This window comes from Stegodyphus dumicola, chromosome 4 (assembly GCF_044657685.1).
Source record: "Stegodyphus dumicola isolate Sdum_Otavi_A_Nest chromosome 4, ASM4465768v1".
In the NCBI taxonomy this organism is placed as follows: domain Eukaryota; kingdom Metazoa; phylum Arthropoda; class Arachnida; order Araneae; family Eresidae; genus Stegodyphus; species Stegodyphus dumicola.
In genome coordinates, this window is record NC_140771.1 from 177,980,474 (window position 1) to 177,999,243 (window position 18,770).

An 18,770-nucleotide genomic window follows, 5' to 3' on the forward strand; every position below is an offset into this window, starting at 1 on the left:
TAAATGTAAAGGTAATTGAATTGTTTTAGTTTAAGTGAAGCAATAAATTTATATCTGCCTTTTTAGTAGGATATAAAAAAAAGCTAAATGCAGTCAACATTTTGTTAAATTTTATTTTAATATGTAATTAAACTAAATTTATAGTCATAAAAACAGAGGGGAGAACATTTTTGGGCATACTCAGTGAGTGCCTAATACAGTTTAAAATAACATTGATCTGAAATATCAGGTTCATAATAACATATCTGATTATTGTTACAAGTGTAGGGTCAAAATATGCCCTTGTGTTTTTTTCTAATACTTTTAAAATAGAAATGAAATTAGAAATCTTCTCAAAAGTGGTCTAAACTTAAGATTAGGTATGAGTACAGTTTTTAACTGAGCTATGCTGTTGTTCATGTAGCAAGATCAAAATATATGTTATTTATTCACATAATTTCATAAATACAACATTATTCATAAATACAACATAATTCACATAAAAACAACATTTTAATTTATCCATGAGAAATAACATATTCATTCTTGTATTGAGTGAAACTAGAAGGCAACAAGCCTGTTATATTAATAATTACTAATTATATACTTACATAATTCATAAAGACATTCAGTCTCCAGATTATTCTAGGGCAGGGATCGGCAAACGTGGCTCGCAAGCCAAATGTAGCTCTTTGAGTGAGGCTTTTGTACAAAATAGCACATGCAGGCGTGCATATGTAAAAGCAAGAAAATCTTAAAAATATAACACAGAAACTATCGAATTTTAGATGCGCTACTTGATGAGATAGCTTACAGCACCACCTAGTGAAAAACTGCGGAGTTAGCCTACCTATCTCGAAAACGATACAAGATGGGAAGAAAAAGTGAATTACAAAGTTGTATAGCATCGTCAGTTTAGTATAAATAGACACCTTGTGAATAGGAATGCTAAAATCAATACGCTGAAAATGCACATTTGTTTCTTCGCGATTTTCGAAACTGTGACGTCACGAAACTTGAACGAAAGGAAAAAAGATTCTCTTTCAGATGAAAACAATTCTTGTATCGTCACATAGTGATGTTGCTTGTAATTCAAATTCGAGAGGACTATGGTTCAAACCTCTCAAGATGCATCCTTGGACTGACTGTCTTTACAAACAAAGTAGACAACATACAGATCATGCACAAGCGTGTTGCAAAACGCATCAACTCAAACCAACTTGAGCTTGGTGTGCGAATTTGTTCATTAGATACATTTAATTAAATTATTATATACATTATTGCAATAATTTATTATATGCATTAAATTATTATTACATATATAAAATTGATTATATTATTCATTGTATTATATGTACACAGCATCGAGGTTTGCCGATTTTGCCTCATGCAAAGATTTCCGGTTTCGGATTCTGGTGTGAGAATCACTGTTGCTGTAAAATTTCAACAGCTTTTCTTTATTTTTCCATATATCATACACAATTGTGTCACAATTCCATACCATTCTGCTATTAATCGAGGAGTAGCACCTGCTTCCATCTTTCGCAGAATTTGCACTTTTTGTGTTCCCATTTTTCAACGTAGCAAGCAGTAAAATCACAAGTGCGTTTCTTATCTGTGATTGTATTAAAAAAGGCTGAAATTAAAAATATTCTTAATTTACCCACAAAATATCCGGATAAAAAAAAGGCAGCACTAAACAATCTCGTGAAATGAAATAACAAAGCTCAGAAAATACAAAATCGTAAATCATGAAGTTGAACAAAGAGTTGAGTGAATCGTCTGCTTTTTTACCTCGATGCAGATTAGAGGGAAAAAAACTTATCGTATTTATTTCATCTTATTTTCTTTTTACTTTTTTATATAAGTAATTTGGTATTTCCGTTTTGACTCATTATTATTCGGTAATTATGATGTCATTATTCAATAAGTATTTTTTTCTTCAATATTTCTTACTCAATGTTGCGGTTTCCAGAACCTATAAACAGAATGTTTATATTCTGAGAGGCAACGCAGATTTCAGGTCGGCGGATTTTCAGTATTTGACTGTAGTGTATAAAGCGTCACACCTGCTCGCCTGAGACAGCCATAAAATGGATACCTCCTTGTGGTTGTATGTTGAAATTCATGGTCATGGAGCAATTTTCAAAAAATGATTACTGTTAGATGAAATGTGAGTGCAAGGAACAATCGGCAGCTCAGTTGCATTGGCAACATTTTCCTGCAGGCCGGTATCTTTCATACTAAACCATCCTACAGACTGTGAAACATTTAAGGGCGATGGGCTGAGTGACTAGCCGACTTCGATCTGGCAGATCAGCTAAGGTAGGGCGGAAAGTGCAACCAAAAGATGTTTTATCATACGGCCTCACATATCCAAACAGTAGCACAAGAGAGATAAATGTGTCCTCTCAAAAAGTCGCTTTTGAAAAATCCTAAATGAATTAGGTGCTCATGTGTATACCGACCAACACCTTATCAGGTATTGCTGAACAGGGATGCCGAGAGACATTTTGCATGGTGCAACTTCGTCATGAACCAAACAGAAGTCCAGCCAACATTCTTGGCTGCAAAAGTGTGGACAGATGAGGCATGCTTTTTATGGAATGAAATGTACAATAGGCAGAACACCCATTACTGGGCACTGGAAAATCCATTATGTTCTGTCAAAGTTTGCCATCATCAGTTTTCGATTAATGTTTGGTATGGAATTTGTAATAACAGGCTAATCGGCTCAATATTTTACCAAGGTACGTTAATGGCCGCACAATATTTAGAACTTCTGCAAGATATAATATTAAGATGTTCAAACTTAGAGCTTCTTAATTCCTTTTTCTAAACTTCAGTTTTGCATCAAAAGTGCCAGTAGGGGGAAAAAATTCAGTTTGTTACATCAGCACTAAGACGTTTTTTAACAAAGACTAACATCACTATACTGTTTTTGAAATTTCAAAATACCTGAAACCTCTAATAAAAGCCTTCCCCCACATTTAAAATTGTAGTTTTGAAGCAGTAAATGCCAATTACTGGATTATTTTCTTGTGATGTTTCAGCAGCCTTGGGAAATGAATTAATGTTTCACTTTCGAAATCTTGATCAAAAAGGAGTAATTTGTTTTGAATGAAATGATTTCTTCCAATGTTGAAAAAAAATTTTTTTTTTTTTTCCCCCTGTAATTTACTGTTAAAGCTATTTATTTAGATGAGATGTAACATTTAATGGAAGAAAAAATTGAATGCACTGATTGTCCCTTAGTTTAGTATATTCAACACCCTTTTCAAGGAGAAATGCTTTAATTTCAAATAATGAAGAAATTTTAAAAAGTTTCCTCTTGAAAGCCAATGTACAGTATTATGCTGCAGATCAGTATATTCACACTTAATTTCAACTGAAAATTCATTAAATAAGATAATAAAGAGTTTTAGCTAGTTATACCCACAGTCTTAATCACCAGTTTCATAACATCGTAAATTTCTTCTGGAAATATCTGTGCCCAAAACACTTCTTGATGAATGATGCAAGGTAAACAAGTATCTCATGATTAATTTGCTTCTTAAAATTAAACTAGAAACAAAATCTTTTCTCACTCTGGTCATACTTTTATGCCCCATCTGTTGAAATTGAAACAGTTTCATCAAGTAAAATATGATTCTCCATGCATTCACTGACAGCATTTACAACATCCACATCACCTCACATATATAACTTTTTTGTGGCAGTAATCTTAAAAGTTCTTTTTTAAGATCCATAAACAAAATAAATTTAATAAAAAGGGAAATGCACTTTGTCATTTATGTCCTAAGATTCGTCAACAGCTATTCATAAAGCTGAAACCAATTTAATATCTTCAATTTACTGATTGGTTATATTCGAACACATTTTGATATTTCTGTCTTTATTTTAGCAGATAGTGCTAATTTTTTAATAATTTGAAGAATGCCTTCCTTGTTCTTAAAATCCTGGAATAACTTTTAGATGCATTTATAAAAACAACTTTTAATGTATTTACTTTTTGTGTGTGTTTGTCTTTATTAGCAGTCTTTTGACTAGCTATATTACAATATTACTATTGGTGAAAGATTGCACCCAGTGATTAAATTAGAGAATTTGGTTTTTTTTTCACTCTTCTGAAATTCCTCCACTGCTTTCTTCCTTGCAGGATATCTACTGTCAAATGATGCTTATTTAGCTGTTCTTTTTTTTGGGGGGGGACAGATAAGGCAGGTGTTGGAAGGCCATTTGTAGTTTGTATAAATATAAAAACGTTTTGGTCCATTCAACTTTAAATTCACAATTTTTTTCGTCCTTCTTTCTTTCTTTCTTTTTTCTTCCTTCTTCTTTGTAGCCATGTCAAATAGGTGGCACTTAAAAACATGTTTCATTTTATGACAATAAAAACAGCATCACAAAGTTATAACAGCTCACTAAATTGATACCAAAAGTACCTGTGAGATCTGGAGCTAGTTGAAAGATACAAATAGTTTAATGCACCAAGTAGATCACTCAAATTGTGCATTAGTCGCATGTGCCTTCTCTGGACTGCATTGCCTATCTTATGGCTGCCTGTGCTACATCAACCTGCACACCAGTCGTCATCATATTGTCCAAATCGATTTGTTGTAGAGCTGCACTCAAGTAGCTGAACTTTTGAGCCAGAATTTGTTTAACACTGGTATAGGTTATGGCATAATGTAAAAATAGAAATTAATCTATTGTTTGTGTGCTTCCAGGTATCATGTATTCTTCTAAAATTATAATCAAAATATAATCAATGGAATCAATAATTTACTATCAAATAAAATTAATATATTCTGTCAGTTTAATTACACATCATAACATCCAAAATATTATTAGAAATTATACGTTTCAGATTTTTAGCAAATGTAAGAGATTTATGCATTTTAATAAAGTCATTCTGGAAAGGTACTTTTTATTGCATTCCAAGACGGTATGAAAGTGCATGTTTTTAAAATTGAAAAAATAGTTCTCGTAATGAAATAAATACTAATTAATTATTAATTTCCTTTTGTGAAAAATTTATCTTTGCAAATAACATTACATACTTCTTATGATATTTGTAAAATATCTGTAGGCTCCTCACTAATAAAAAAAAATTACTATTTTTTTACAAATGCCAAATTTATATTTAAAAGGTGTTTATTATAAATGCACTGCAATAGTTTTCAAAAATTAATTTTTTTTCTCAAATTGTTGGGGGGGGGGGACACATAAACAGACAATAAGGAAAAAATTTCATCTGATCAGTAGGAAATCATCATCTGATCATTAGGAAAAATATGAGAAAATTTCCTTTATGTTATGCCTAGTTTATGCTTTATTTACCATAAAATATTATTTCTTTTTACTTTTCATGAAATTTGTTAAAAAATAATACTGATATTTTTTGTGCTTGAAAGTTTGTTGTTGAATTATGAAATAAAAGGGTTTTTGTAATTAGGTATACCATCCTCTGTATGAAATTATGGAAATATGTTCTTCATTTTGCAGTCTTATGAACCGTATTAATTTATCATTTAGTCAAAGAGATGTTTTGCAGTTTGATAACATAAAGCAGGTCAGTTATATATTTTTAATTTTTTTAATTTTTAATATTGCATTTAAAAATATTTGTTTAAAAATAGAACAGTTTTCTGATTAAAGAAATTGTTTTCAAATGTGCAAAAGAAGTGTTCATATAGAACATACTATAAAACCTTGGATTGGGAATAACTTGATTAACAAGTGTTTTGCCATATGAGTAAAAAATTTAAATGAATTATAACTTGATAAATGAGCAATGTCTTGCAATACAAATAATACATATATGCTTTGTTTATCATGTGGCATGTGGTCACAATGAAGCCAGTGTTTTTATTTTCTCTCTTGCTGCTTGATTGTGGATTATTGTCATTTACAGCCCATTTAAGTCAGCTTGCATCACTCTATGATCAGAATCTCACTCTATGATAGCATAGTGACCACAGTTGGGCACACAATTCCTTTTTTTGGGGGGGGGGGAGGACTTTCTTTTTTTAATGTTTTCAAATGTTATAATTGTTCTTTAGTAAATGTACTATAACGATGTCCTTTATGAAGAAAAAATGGGGAAACTTAAGTGCAGGGCTCGTATGGTCCTAAAAGTCCTTAAATTCGGTTAAAATTGCAAAGGACTCTTAATTTTACTCATCTGACATTTCTGTCTGTTTTTTTATGACTGATACTTTATATGTGAATTAACATTTTGGAATAATATTTTCTGAAGATTTCACTGACAAATTGACAAATGCTTTTTTTTTTTTTTTTTTCCTCCTAATGAAGAGTTTACAAAAATTAAATCAAAAATGACTTTTTCTTTTTTGGGATATGAATTCTTTTGCTATGCATTGCTAAATTTAGCAATTTTATTTATTTTTTTATCTTCTTTATTCTATATTTAATATCTAGAATCATGAAAAAATCTCAATGATAAAAAGAGGTCATAAGTGAAAAAAGTTTCAGAAGCACTTATTTAAAAGATTCATCATATATATCTCAGTGCAACTACTCAGTATACCATACTATTCATTTTTGCCTTTTGTTGCAATCGCTATGGATCCTAAATTCTAAAAATTTTAACATCCCTAAATTTTGTTGATCACTGCTTCACTAAATTCTTAAAATTTCTGCTTCAGTGATTCTGGTGATGCCTGACTATATGTTATTTCATAGTTATTCTCAATACTCGTATTAATAAAGACAAGATAATATTAGCAGTTTCTTATATGCATTCGAAATATATTCAGTTTTGCAGAATAACAGAAACCTAATTAAATCTGAGGATACTTATTGAGAAAGATATTGCTTACATTAGGTGAAAGAAAATTGTCCTTCTCAGAATATTAACAACCTGTTGAAACATTAAAAAGTTAGGAGATGAAATAGAGACTAGTGTTGGACTAGACATTGATTTGTTTAATTGACACAATTAAATAGAAAAGATTGAAAAAAGAAGAAATTAGTATAAATTAGTTAAAATATCTGAAATCTATCTATTTTCAAATTAAACAAATACATAAATATTTTCTTGTGTGTTATTGCTACAAAGCATGCTTTGGAACTTTTAATGTATAATTATCTTAATATTATTTACAAATCAATGTCATATACACTCTTAGACAAAAAAAGATGCACCAAGAAGGAGTTATCCGAATAGGACGAAAATCGGTAGAAGTGATGTACATGTACAGAAAAACAAATGATTACAATTTGAGAAAAATTGGTTGATTTATTGAAGTGATAGAGCTTCACAAAGTGAAAAAGTCAGTAACGTGTTTGTCCACCTCTGGCTCTTATGCAAACAGTTATTCGGCTTGGTATCGATTGATAGAGATTGCGGATGTCCTCCTGAGAGACATTGTGCCAAATTCTGTCCAACTGGTGCATTGGATCATCAACATCCCGAGCTGGTTGAAGGGCCCTTCCCATAATGCTTCAAACGTGCTCAATAGGAGAAATATCCTGCAATCTTGCTAGCCAAGGTAATGTTTGGCAAGCACTAAGGCAAGCAGTAAAAACATATGCAATGTGGGGTCAAGCATTATCTTGCTGAAATGTAAGCCCAGGGTGGCGTGACATGAAGGGCAATACAACGAGCCTTAGAACTTCATCGACATACCGCTGTGCTGTAAGGTTGGGACGGATGACAACCATAGGGGGCCTACTATGAAATGAAATGGCACCCCAGACCATCACTCCTGGTTGTCAGCCTGTCTGCTGGAAAATAGTCAGGTTAATATCACACCGCTGTCCAGGGCGTTTCCAGACGTGCCTTCGCTGCTCATGGGGGCTCAGTTCAAAGCTAGACTCATCACTGAAGACTATTCTACTCCAGTCAGTGACATTCCAATGCGAATGAGCCCGACACCACTGCAAATGGGCTTGACATTGTACAGAGGTCAATGGTAGTCGGCGCAAGGGGCACCATGACCTCATCCCCCTTTCTGTGAGCCATCTATGAATGGTCCTTGCGGTCACTGAAGCACTAGTTGCACGTACAGTCGATTATAATGATGCATCTGGGGCTGTGAGTGTCACTCTGACGATTGCTCGGTCTTTACTTCTTCTGTCATTTCTCTAGGCCTACTGCTTCCTTCTTGACGCTGTGTGCAGCCATGGTTCATCCATTCCTGCCAACATTGTCTAATAGTGGCATCGCTCCTGCTCAAATGTTGAGCTATTTGCTGATAAGACCAACCGGCTTCTTTGAGCCCAACTACACAATCTCTCTCAAATTCTGACATCTGCGCATATCGTTCACGCACCTATGCGAAGCATAGTTACTGTCTGCCAGAGTACACGAAATGAAATTCGTGAAGAATTTATGACCTGGAATCATAATTTCTCCTCTTAAATATCCTGCCAGTTGTGCAGATCAGATGCACTCAAGCAACAACCATTCATTCATTGGCAGCCAAAATGTAAAATTTTGCATTTTCCATCGAAACCTGTATGCAGATCAATTTGTGTCCAATTTGCTTTATATCTTCTCAGTGCGTGTTTTTTTTTTTTTTTTTTTTTTTTTTTTTGTCAAAGAGTGTATTATATATGTAATTATCTGTCATTTTTAAACAATAAAATGTTCTTAGATTGGGATTTTAATATTTTTATTGATTTTTTTAAATTAAAATATTTAATAGTAGTAATGTAAATCTGTAACAAGCATTAAGTACTTAATTTAATTATTTGCAATTAACTGCTCACCCTCAGATGTTATTTCTATGTTTTAAGCTGAGTTTTCGCTTTTCCTTAATCCTTAGTGTGGACGCAAGGTACAACAAAAAATTATAAAAATTAGCATAAAATGTTACTCTTTACAGCTAATGAGACTCAAAATAATACAAAATAACTTATCACCTATAGTACTTCAACAGCTTTTTGGAACTTTACAGTATATTAGCTGGGTTACAACTCTACATGAGGTTATGACACTGTCTCGGACAGACAAAGTGCAACTAACTTTCAGTGCTTGCTAACCATTCCAATGTTGTCAGCAGCTCTGTCTTTTTCTAAACAAGCAGTAATGGTGATAACGGCCATGCTTGTGTTATGAATCTTATGATTTTGCTTCTCATTTTAACCTGGGTCACTTGACATCAAGTCTGTATAAACCTCTGGATCGAGTGAAACAAGGCATAAAAGGAAGAATTAACATAAAATTAACTGTTAGTAAAACTTAAGTAAAATTTCATAATAAGTAATCCTCTTTAAAATATGTAGGACCATTATAAGTGTAAAATATAACTGTTTCGACAAATTTTTTAACTTAATGCCAATTACTTGATAAATTTTTCAGATTTTATTTTCGAATTTGTTTTATAATTATTTTAAATAATATGTTTAATTAATAATGCATTCTACTTACAGATATGTTTTACTCTTAGAATGTTATTACAAGAGAGAGTAGATAATTGTTTTAATTTATTCATTTTTTCATTGATGGTCTTTAAAAGTACATAATTTTTCTATGCAGAAATGTGTACAAACGTGGTAAGAAGGAGGTGATTATAATTGATGTTAAGAAAGGAGTCATTAAGAAACATGAACGAAGTATGCTAGTAACTAGCATTTTAATATTTCATAAGAAGTCTATGCCAATAATTTGTATAATATTGAAGAGAATTAATAAGGGCAGCTAAAGGAGTCATGAGAGTTGCAATGGCCACATATTCTGGAAGATGTAAAAAAATTACTTCTAGTCTATGAGAAAAAAAGAATCAGAAGTAACTAGCAAGTTATATTGTGACCAAAAAATTTATCTGTGGTAAGGAAAAGGCTTTATGGGCCAGCAATGTAAGGTGACAGGAAAGAAAAAAAGCTTCAGGGCAAGCAGGGGATGGATGTTTTGATAATTTTGAAAGGAGAAGTGGCATTCATCATATTATGAAGCACAGAGAATATACGAGTTTGAACATTAAAGGAACTAAGGATTTTTTGCTATTGGGTTTCAGAATATCATGGTTTTTTAGCATTATTTGGCTCAGCAAAGTTTTAACTGTGATGAGACTGCTTTTTTTTTTTTTTGAAAAACATGACCAAAAAGGCCTACATTATAGAAGAAGAGAATAGTTTCTAGTCACAAATCCTTGAAAAACCATCTTGTTGTGGGCTAATGCAAGTGGAACTTTAATGAGTAATCCAGTAAATAAAGCTTGGCCGTTCATATCTTGTTCCAGTAGACAATATCTGGTAGATAAAGCTTAGCTGTTCATATCTTGTTCATGGAATGTCTTAAATCCTAAATTATTAAATAATTCACCATTCATATCTTGTTCATGGAGTTTTCAGTTTGAAGAAATACCTTATAGAAAAAAATCTGCCATTCAAAATTTTGTTAAGGATGACTTACTAGAGGAGTACAAGTTCACTGTTGTCAAATATCTTTCTCCCACTACCACTCCACTGCCCCAGCCATGAATCAGCAAATCATTTCAAACTTTAAAATTTCACAGTAAAGTACTGTTTTGGTGATGCTTTGAAGTAACCAAAAGAAGTCTTGTCCTTTGGGAGTTTTGTCATAATTAGCCTTAGGATCACTGATAAAGAATAGAATTGAATTACCAGGTAAAAATCAATTCTGCTTCAAGAAAATTGTGCTCTTGGGAAATTATTTGGGAATCACATGACTTTGAGGACTTCCTCGTGAATATAAGCTGTTATTTGTTAATGAATTTTTTTTTTTTTTTTTTTTTTTAAGATTAGCCTTATGAAGCAGATTGGGGACAATATTCAATCATTGGCAGAAGAACATGGTCAGGGGCTTACCAAACTTATGGATCATAAGTAATAGCAAGAAACTATGGAGTAGATCTCATCTGAGGAGGTGAAGGAAGAAAAAACAACAACAAAAAAATCGCTCATTCCGATTAAGATTGGAGAAATGTGAAACAGAAGACGAAATTTTCTAAAAAAACAATACTTGAATAAGGTTGTAGCAGCATGAGCATTAAATCTGTTTAATGGCAATACAGTGTACATTTTTTGGAGAGATGGGGTAACAGATAGCCCTGATTCCAATAACTAGCGATGATTCTTTTCAAAACTAAAGTGTTGATTAATTTGTTTTATGTATTACACTTTTATTTGTGTGTTTTACTTTTTATTTGTAATCATTTTTGTGTAAATACTTTTTGGGTATGGAATGAATCATACAAGTTCCTGTTATTTCTTATGGAAAAATTCACTTTAATATATGAGTGCTATGGATTTAAAGTACATTTTAGAAGGAATTATGCTTGCAAACCAAAGTACTGCTGTACTCTAATAGTATATTCTTATATGCAGCAAAAAATAACAGATTTTTATTCTAACATGTAATATGTGTGTATTTCTGAAATAAACTGGTATGTATTTCTCTCAAAATTCATGCTATATGGTGCTATACTAATTTTATGCAAAGTAGATATTATTCTTAATTATAAGCTCTTGAAAATAATTAATGCTTAACTAGCAATGCTATTAAGTCAAATAGCATTGCCTATTTCCCTAATGCTTGTGTGTTAATTTGCAGACTGATTTTATAATATTTAAGAACATGCAATGTGATAAATTTTCTGATATTCTCACCTCCTTTCAAATATGCTTAAAAGCATAATTCTCTTCCTTATTTAGAAGAGGGATTGTTCCAAATTTTTATGCCTGAAATTTAAATTAATAGAAGTTTTACATAATGCCATTTGTTTGTACAGCTTTTATTGAATTTAATATAATTAACCTTCTAAATGTTAGATTTTTTATATCTATTCTTTAAAGTCGCTACTTGCATAGCATTTACTATGTTGACTTGTCCAGTAATTTATTTATTTTCCACTTTGATAAAATTCAGATTGTGAGAAGGAATTTTAGGTTATTACAAAAAACAAGAGAACAAAATGTATGAAAGAGCAAGATAACGTATTTAAGTGGAAATGACTGCATATGAATGTTAAGCTTCTTGGAGATATAAATAATTCACTTCTGTTTCAAGCAAGTTAATAAATTGGTGACTTTTGATTTTTCACCAGTGACTAGACTTAAAATCGTTTTTGGCAGTTTATCACTTGCATGCAGCTGCCACACAAGCACTGGAATTGTAATATGTAAAGATAACTAAGTATGGCATTTTAAAAAAATAATTTTTATTATGGCTTCTAATATTTTTTGTGTATGTTTCTCTCCCCCCACTTTTCTGCTTCAAGTATATTTGTCCTTTCCTTATATTAAAATATAAATATTATGCACTGTGAAAAAAATATGCCTGCATTAGAATCTGTAATTTCTGAGGCAAAGGAGTTCTTGTATGAACTCTTATTTTATTGCGGGCTCACCAACGGCCGAGCAATAAAGTTGCTGAACACTGGTATTTCGGTCCGAGGTTCGAATCCCGCGAATGGGCTGGCTGCATTTGCGTCTTCGTGGTTTTTCCCCATGTGTAACGTGTATACGAGCCAGTTCCCCTTAGAAAGTCCTCCACGAAAGCATCCCTTCCCTTAGGCAGATAACCCTCGAGGCTTTGCCATAATTACACATACACTTATTTTATTGAACCATATTCCCATGATCAATTTCGATCCTAACAGAATAGCTTGTTTAGCATAGTTTCAAATTCTTTATTTAGATAATGTACAGTAACTCAAATAAGAGTTAAATATTTTTTTGTAGTTGTTGTTGGTGAAAAAAGTAATATGACTAATGCAGTGAATCTTGTCTTAAACAACTCCCCATGGTTTGAAATGATTTTTTAGATAATCACTTTAGAGAATATAACTTCCAGTGGTATTCAGTATTTATATTATGTCCTCAGAAGTACTAGTCACTTTCAGAGTAACTAGTATCTGTGAGAGTTTTTTTTTTTTTTTTTTTTTGCTTATTACGTGCTCCGCCCATAGGCACTACACGAAAAGGGAGGGATGCCCTGTGGAGGTTTTTTTTAAGGAAAACTGGCTCGTATCCACGTTACACTTGGGGAAAACCACGAAAATGCTCATGCAGCCAGCCCGTTCGCCGGGACTCGAGCCCTGGACCTAACTACCAGTGTTCAGTGGCTTTTACCACTTGGCTGCTGGTGGGACCCATCTGTAAGAGTTTGGACCATTAAAAATTCCAATATGTATTGAAATAATAAAATTTTCACTAAAAAACATTTTATCTGAAAAATTGCAAAAATTTGTTAATTTCTGTAATGACTTTCATTTTCCTAGTTATAAAAACATGAAGTGTATTAAACTGAAAGTTAAAATTAATTGTTCTTTTTTATGTACTTTAGGATTTTCAGTTGCAAACATCTTTACTTCTGCGTGTGTTGTCCAGAGTTCGTAGCAAGCAAGTTAGTCCTCATTTAGCACAGTTATTACTGCGAATTGATTACAATAAATACTTTTTAAGTTCTTGCGCTGGGATACTGGGAGGGTAAGAACATATTAACTACCTCTGTCAGGTAACATTTAATAGTGTTATATAATTGTTAAAACTGTTTTTTATTTCTTTTACAGCACTCAAGTTGACACAAAAAAATAATGACTCCTTAAAGTGTGCAAGGTTTCATTTGTTATGTCTGTTGAATGATGCTTAGATGAATTATTTGTAAATATTTCAAAATGCTCTTATAAAAATGACATATAAGGCAGAATTTATGTAATACATTATCTTGTATAATCATATGCTAAGTAACTAAATAATTTGATGAATTGTTAAAATGAATTTCCCTTGTAAAACATAATGAATAAAAAAATAAGCTACTAATATGCTCTATGTATTTTATCTTGCCAATAGTTGTTATTCTGCAATTTAACTGCATTTTTGATTTTAGCCTTGCATAAATAACTTCATGTATTTCAGTTAAATAAGACAGTTGATAGAATCTCTATATTAATTAGTACTTAGTACTCTTTATTCATATATTATATAAGTACTCAGTAATTTATAAAAAGTTATTTTATGTTTTCTTTTTTGATGATTTATAAGAACATTCAGCATGTTCGTCAGGCCATGATTTGGAGCTCGCAGCATGCAGTATGCCATCATGCTAGAATGTTACAGATAACACAACAGAACCTCTGCAGGATCCTAGGCTTGGACCTTCATTTTCATTCATATAAATTATAATTTGTACAAGAATTCGCTGTGAGTGACAAGGATTTACGCATGCATGTATACAACACATTACATACCATGCCGAATAATAATCGACAAAGTAGGCAGGATGGGCTCCTCTTTAAGCTTCATCTTGCATGACTAATTTTATTCAACTCCTGAAAACTTATCTCAAAAATAGAGCTTTCCAAGTTCATATTAGTCATACTATCTCGAGAAAAAGAATCTGTAGAAGTGCTGTGCCTCAAGATAGTGTTCTAGCATTAAATCTTTTCAACATATGCATAAACAATATGCCTGAGCCCCTGAATACAAACATAGTTAACAATGCAGACGACACCATCATCATAACTAAATCTCTTCAGCCACACCTCACTATTGAAGAGCTTAATACTGCTGTCAACATCATCTCGTACTGGTATCAGTGTTCAAAATAGAAACTTAATCCCAGCAAATATAACATCGTGCTTATTAGACGCCACAGAAGGCACAATCTTATGAACATCAAAATCAATAACTCACTCCTCCCTGTAACTAATTCGGAAAATATCAAGGCATCTACTTCGACCCACAACTTTTATTCAAAGAACATACAGAATACACATTATAAAAAGCCACAGCAGCAAAAATAGCTCTGTGCTCCCTAATAGGAAGGAAATCAAAGTTACTTATCAGAACCAAAAGAAAAATCTGTTTAACGCTCATTTGACCTATCCTATTATATGCAATTCCCACCTGGGTGATAGTCTTTAAAACCTACAGTAGAAAACTGGATTTTTTTTCAAAATAAACTATATCACGAAATTACTAATGCACCTTAGTTCATGAGAAATCATGAAACTCATAAAGAACTAAAAATTTTAAACATGCATGACCAAATTCTTACTACAAGCCACAACTCCTTCGAAAGAATCCAACATTCAAGATATAATGACATCAAGAATGATTCCACAGTGGAAAATGCTGCAAAGTGACATACATCACAATCCCAAGTGGTAATTTACATTTGTTTCAACCAAGATTTAATGTAAATAATGTATATATTTTTCTTTTCGCTTAGCATTATTGGCAAAGCATAGGACTTTGTTTATATCACTTGTAAAGCACGGACTTTGTTTTCTATCTTGCAAAGCCTTAGAGACTTTGTTCATAAATATATCGCTATTACTCAATGTGCATAGTTATTATTCAAATTTATATACATGCATAGTGTAAGCTAAGTAAGAATTTTTAAGCCGCAGGCACTGGAGTCTGTACTTGGGTGGATGACCACTCATGTAACAGGCACTGACCAATCTGAAATCTTCAAATGTCTACTGCATATTCACGAAAACTACTTCAGTTCAAACTGCTATTATAACATCAAATTGCTACCATAAAATCTTGAAAGACTCATTATCATGCATCAGTGATTATTACTCAGAACTACCATCGTATAATTCATATCTCTCAAGATTCACTTGCCAAGGTCTGAAATTTGAGAGTTTCACTCACATGACAGGCACTGGCCAATCAGAATTTTCACAGTTCTCATTGCTAAAATCTAATATTTACATCAAAGTAAACACGGCTCGAACAGCAAAATTTTACATTCATTTTCAAAATTCATACTTTATGATACTAAAGTACAAAATCCGAGATTCGGAATGATCTAAAATTCGGAACCTCAAAGCTGTCACCAACTTTTTTTTATTTATTTAGTATGTGTGTGTGCTTTATGCATGTGCATTTGACTCACCCCCCGCCCCAATGTGCATTTGTAGAGTCCCAATTCTTAATTTCACTTTGGCATTAAATAAAAGACCTCATTATTGAAGAATTAATCATTTTAGCATAAATTTGTTTGATCAATAATTTGGCTCCGTAGCTGCGTATCTGCTTGGCATACATCTCAAACTGAAACATTCTACATAGGTACATCGTTGATTTGACACCTACTAATATTTTATATCCCTGACGACAACCTGGCCTATCATTATCTATAATATTTTGCTTTCATTACCGCATGTTTATCAACACATAGCAGCTTGAGTAATGACTCATGTAGCGGTGCTTAATTTTTTTTTTAATTAGCAATTGAATAACAAAGAGTATGATAACCTTTTATGTTGACATTACTTATGCTTGGCAATGATTACAGGTAATGTGCTAAAAATGTTGACAGGAAAAATTTAGCAAACATTATTTTCCATATGCTAAAAATAAATTTTCTTAATGATACTTATTGGCCAAAAGATTATATTTAGTGCTATTTGAATTAAGAATAACTGATTTGTTATTCACGTAAACCCAGAACCAGCGCCAGAGCTCGTATGGCCCCATTGAACGGCAGAATTTAGGGAAGACAAAAGAAGGCACTTGGTAGCATGAATTTAGGACCCACAGAGACTGCATCAGGCGGTCAGATTCCTAGTGCCAGCCCTCTATAAGTCTTAAGTATATGTGGGAATTTATTTATTCAGGACTCGGATAAGCCTTAAGCACGTGCAAGGAATAGGCGTGAGTATAATAAATAACTAAACCAATAAAAATCAGGCTGAATTGTCTCAGTGCACAATAGAAACAAGATAAAATATAGCTGAACAACTTGTCTTTAGTCGCCAATCTCATGATGCATAGCTAAATTTTATGATGATAGCCATGAATCTGAAGGTTTTTGGATATCTCAAAATTTTTAATTAATGGATTTTGTAAAGAAATGTCAAGAAGCGATAGTATACGAAGATGATATAAAAGAAGTTTTTCATTGTGATGACAATGCTCATCAATCGTCAATCAGTTAACGGATAGTGAATCTGTAGTATGGTTCTAGATCCAGAAAATACCACTACCCGTAGTGAAGAAAGTGACAGGGAGGTTATTGAAAGTAAAAAAAATTTCAATTGACAAGCTAGTTGGAATTCTAGACACAGCAATTACAGGATTTCAACAATGGAACTTTGTAAATGAACAAGAAATTTTGGTTTAATCTTAGTATACAATACACATAGGATTTGGCGACATTAGTATGAGCTGTAAACGCAACATTTATGATGAGCAGTAAACGGGTCATTTTGGTGTGGACGAAAATTTTCAAAATTGTTCCAAGATAGTACCGTATACTAGGATTTTACCGAAATTTTGTCTGTCTGTAGAATTAAAGTGAAAGTATTAGCACAAAAAAGCGAAGCATCTTAAACAACTTAATAGAAATTAAATGTTTAATAAAGTAAACAAATAAATATTAAGTTTCCCCCCCTAAATTTTGATATCCTTTTGATCATAACTGCTTCATTATTTCATATTTTTAATTTTATTTTTTTACATGCCATCTTACTAGATTTAAACTGATAATCTAATATCCGGAAAAATCCCAAATCCGGAATCACGGTAGTCCCGACAAGTCCGGATCTCGGACTTTGTACTCTTTATTTCACCTTTTTCACTTTATTTTTCATGATATATGGTTAAAGCAGCATTCTGCTATATGTCTTACATACCTGCATGTTCCAAGGATAATAATCCATAGTTTATTCATTCCCTGATGATAACTGATGAAGCAAACTTTTTATCAGATTATGTCAATAAACAAAACTTTCAATTATGAGTGCCACAGAACCTACAGGACATACATGAAAGGACAATTACTCGCAATAAGTCATAGTTTGGAACGGTATTGGCATGATTGAATTAATCAGTTTGTTCTTTTTTGATACCGTATTACAGTACCATATAATATTCCCACAAAGTGCATGAGTTAGTGATTCTGGACATGCGAAATCATTGATATCAACTACAAGACTTTGGATTCTAACAGGAGAAGGTCACTGCCCCCATGTGCAATCTCAACTTGAAATCCTTTCCAGGTTGCAAAATGTTGCATTTTGATAATATTGAGTAGCCATCCAGATCCTCTAACCTTAGTGCTACAGGCTTCATCTGTTGGCGATATTTAAAGGATGAGGTGTTTGCAGCCAGAGTGAAAAAATGGAAGGAACACATTGAGCTGAAAATTGTGAAGGTTGCTCCATATGCTCGTCAATGTGTCATTAAAAGTATCTATTATTGTCTCATGCAGTGCATTGCTAACTGAGGTGGTCATTTTCCCCAGACATTTGTGCATCACAAATAACTAACATCTATGCAAAGCACAGAAGTCAACATAGCATGTGCATGTATATAAATGGGTAAGTGTAGCAAAATAAATAAATAAAAGTAAAAAAATATATATATTTTTTGAGTTGCATTAAGGAACAAGTATATTATTTTCAAAGTGGGCAATCAAAAATGCTTCTCCCTGTAATATATAAAAGACTTAAATGCAGTAGCTGAGTTTCTTAAAACTGTTTGAAAGGAAAAATGATAAAGCAAGAACTAGTAATGGCCAATGAAGTTTACTGAAAATATCTTTTCAGTTTCTGTAACTGAATTCTTTTCTTGTCAGTGAAGGACCAATTTCCTAAAGCTTTAGCATATGTTAAACATCTGACAAGAAAGCGATTTGATTCATATTCTGTACTTAATTTTTGTAAAATTGCTTAAACTAAAGATTAATTTTTTTAATTAATACAATTTAATTAAAATCTTAGTTTATTATACCATGAGCAGTGTTGTTAATATTATCTAATATAGTTTAGTAGAGTAAACTAATAATATCAATTAGTATTATTTTGTTCATGCATGATAGTACCTTCTTCAGTGTGCTG

At 32.4% G+C, this 18,770-nt stretch overlaps 1 protein-coding gene and 1 long non-coding RNA gene across 11 annotated transcripts in view; one reads left to right on the top strand and one right to left on the bottom strand.

Moving 5' to 3' along the window:
- The window catches only part of LOC118184465 (gamma-tubulin complex component 4-like), a 139,995-nt gene extending 126,261 nt beyond the window's left edge, over positions 1-13,734 (top strand). For all 10 annotated transcript variants that reach the window (XM_085815829.1, XM_085815831.1, XM_085815826.1 and 7 more), the window contains 3 exons: positions 5,438-5,554; positions 13,259-13,401; positions 13,485-13,734. In XM_085815829.1, the coding sequence (XP_085671955.1) occupies positions 5,438-5,554; positions 13,259-13,401; positions 13,485-13,509 (285 nt within the window). In that variant the 3' untranslated portion in view covers positions 13,510-13,734. The remainder of the gene's footprint in view (positions 1-5,437; positions 5,555-13,258; positions 13,402-13,484) is intronic.
- LOC118184466 (uncharacterized) overlaps positions 1-18,770 on the bottom strand; it is a 37,406-nt gene that overhangs the window by 5,057 nt on the left and 13,579 nt on the right. The window lies entirely within an intron of this gene.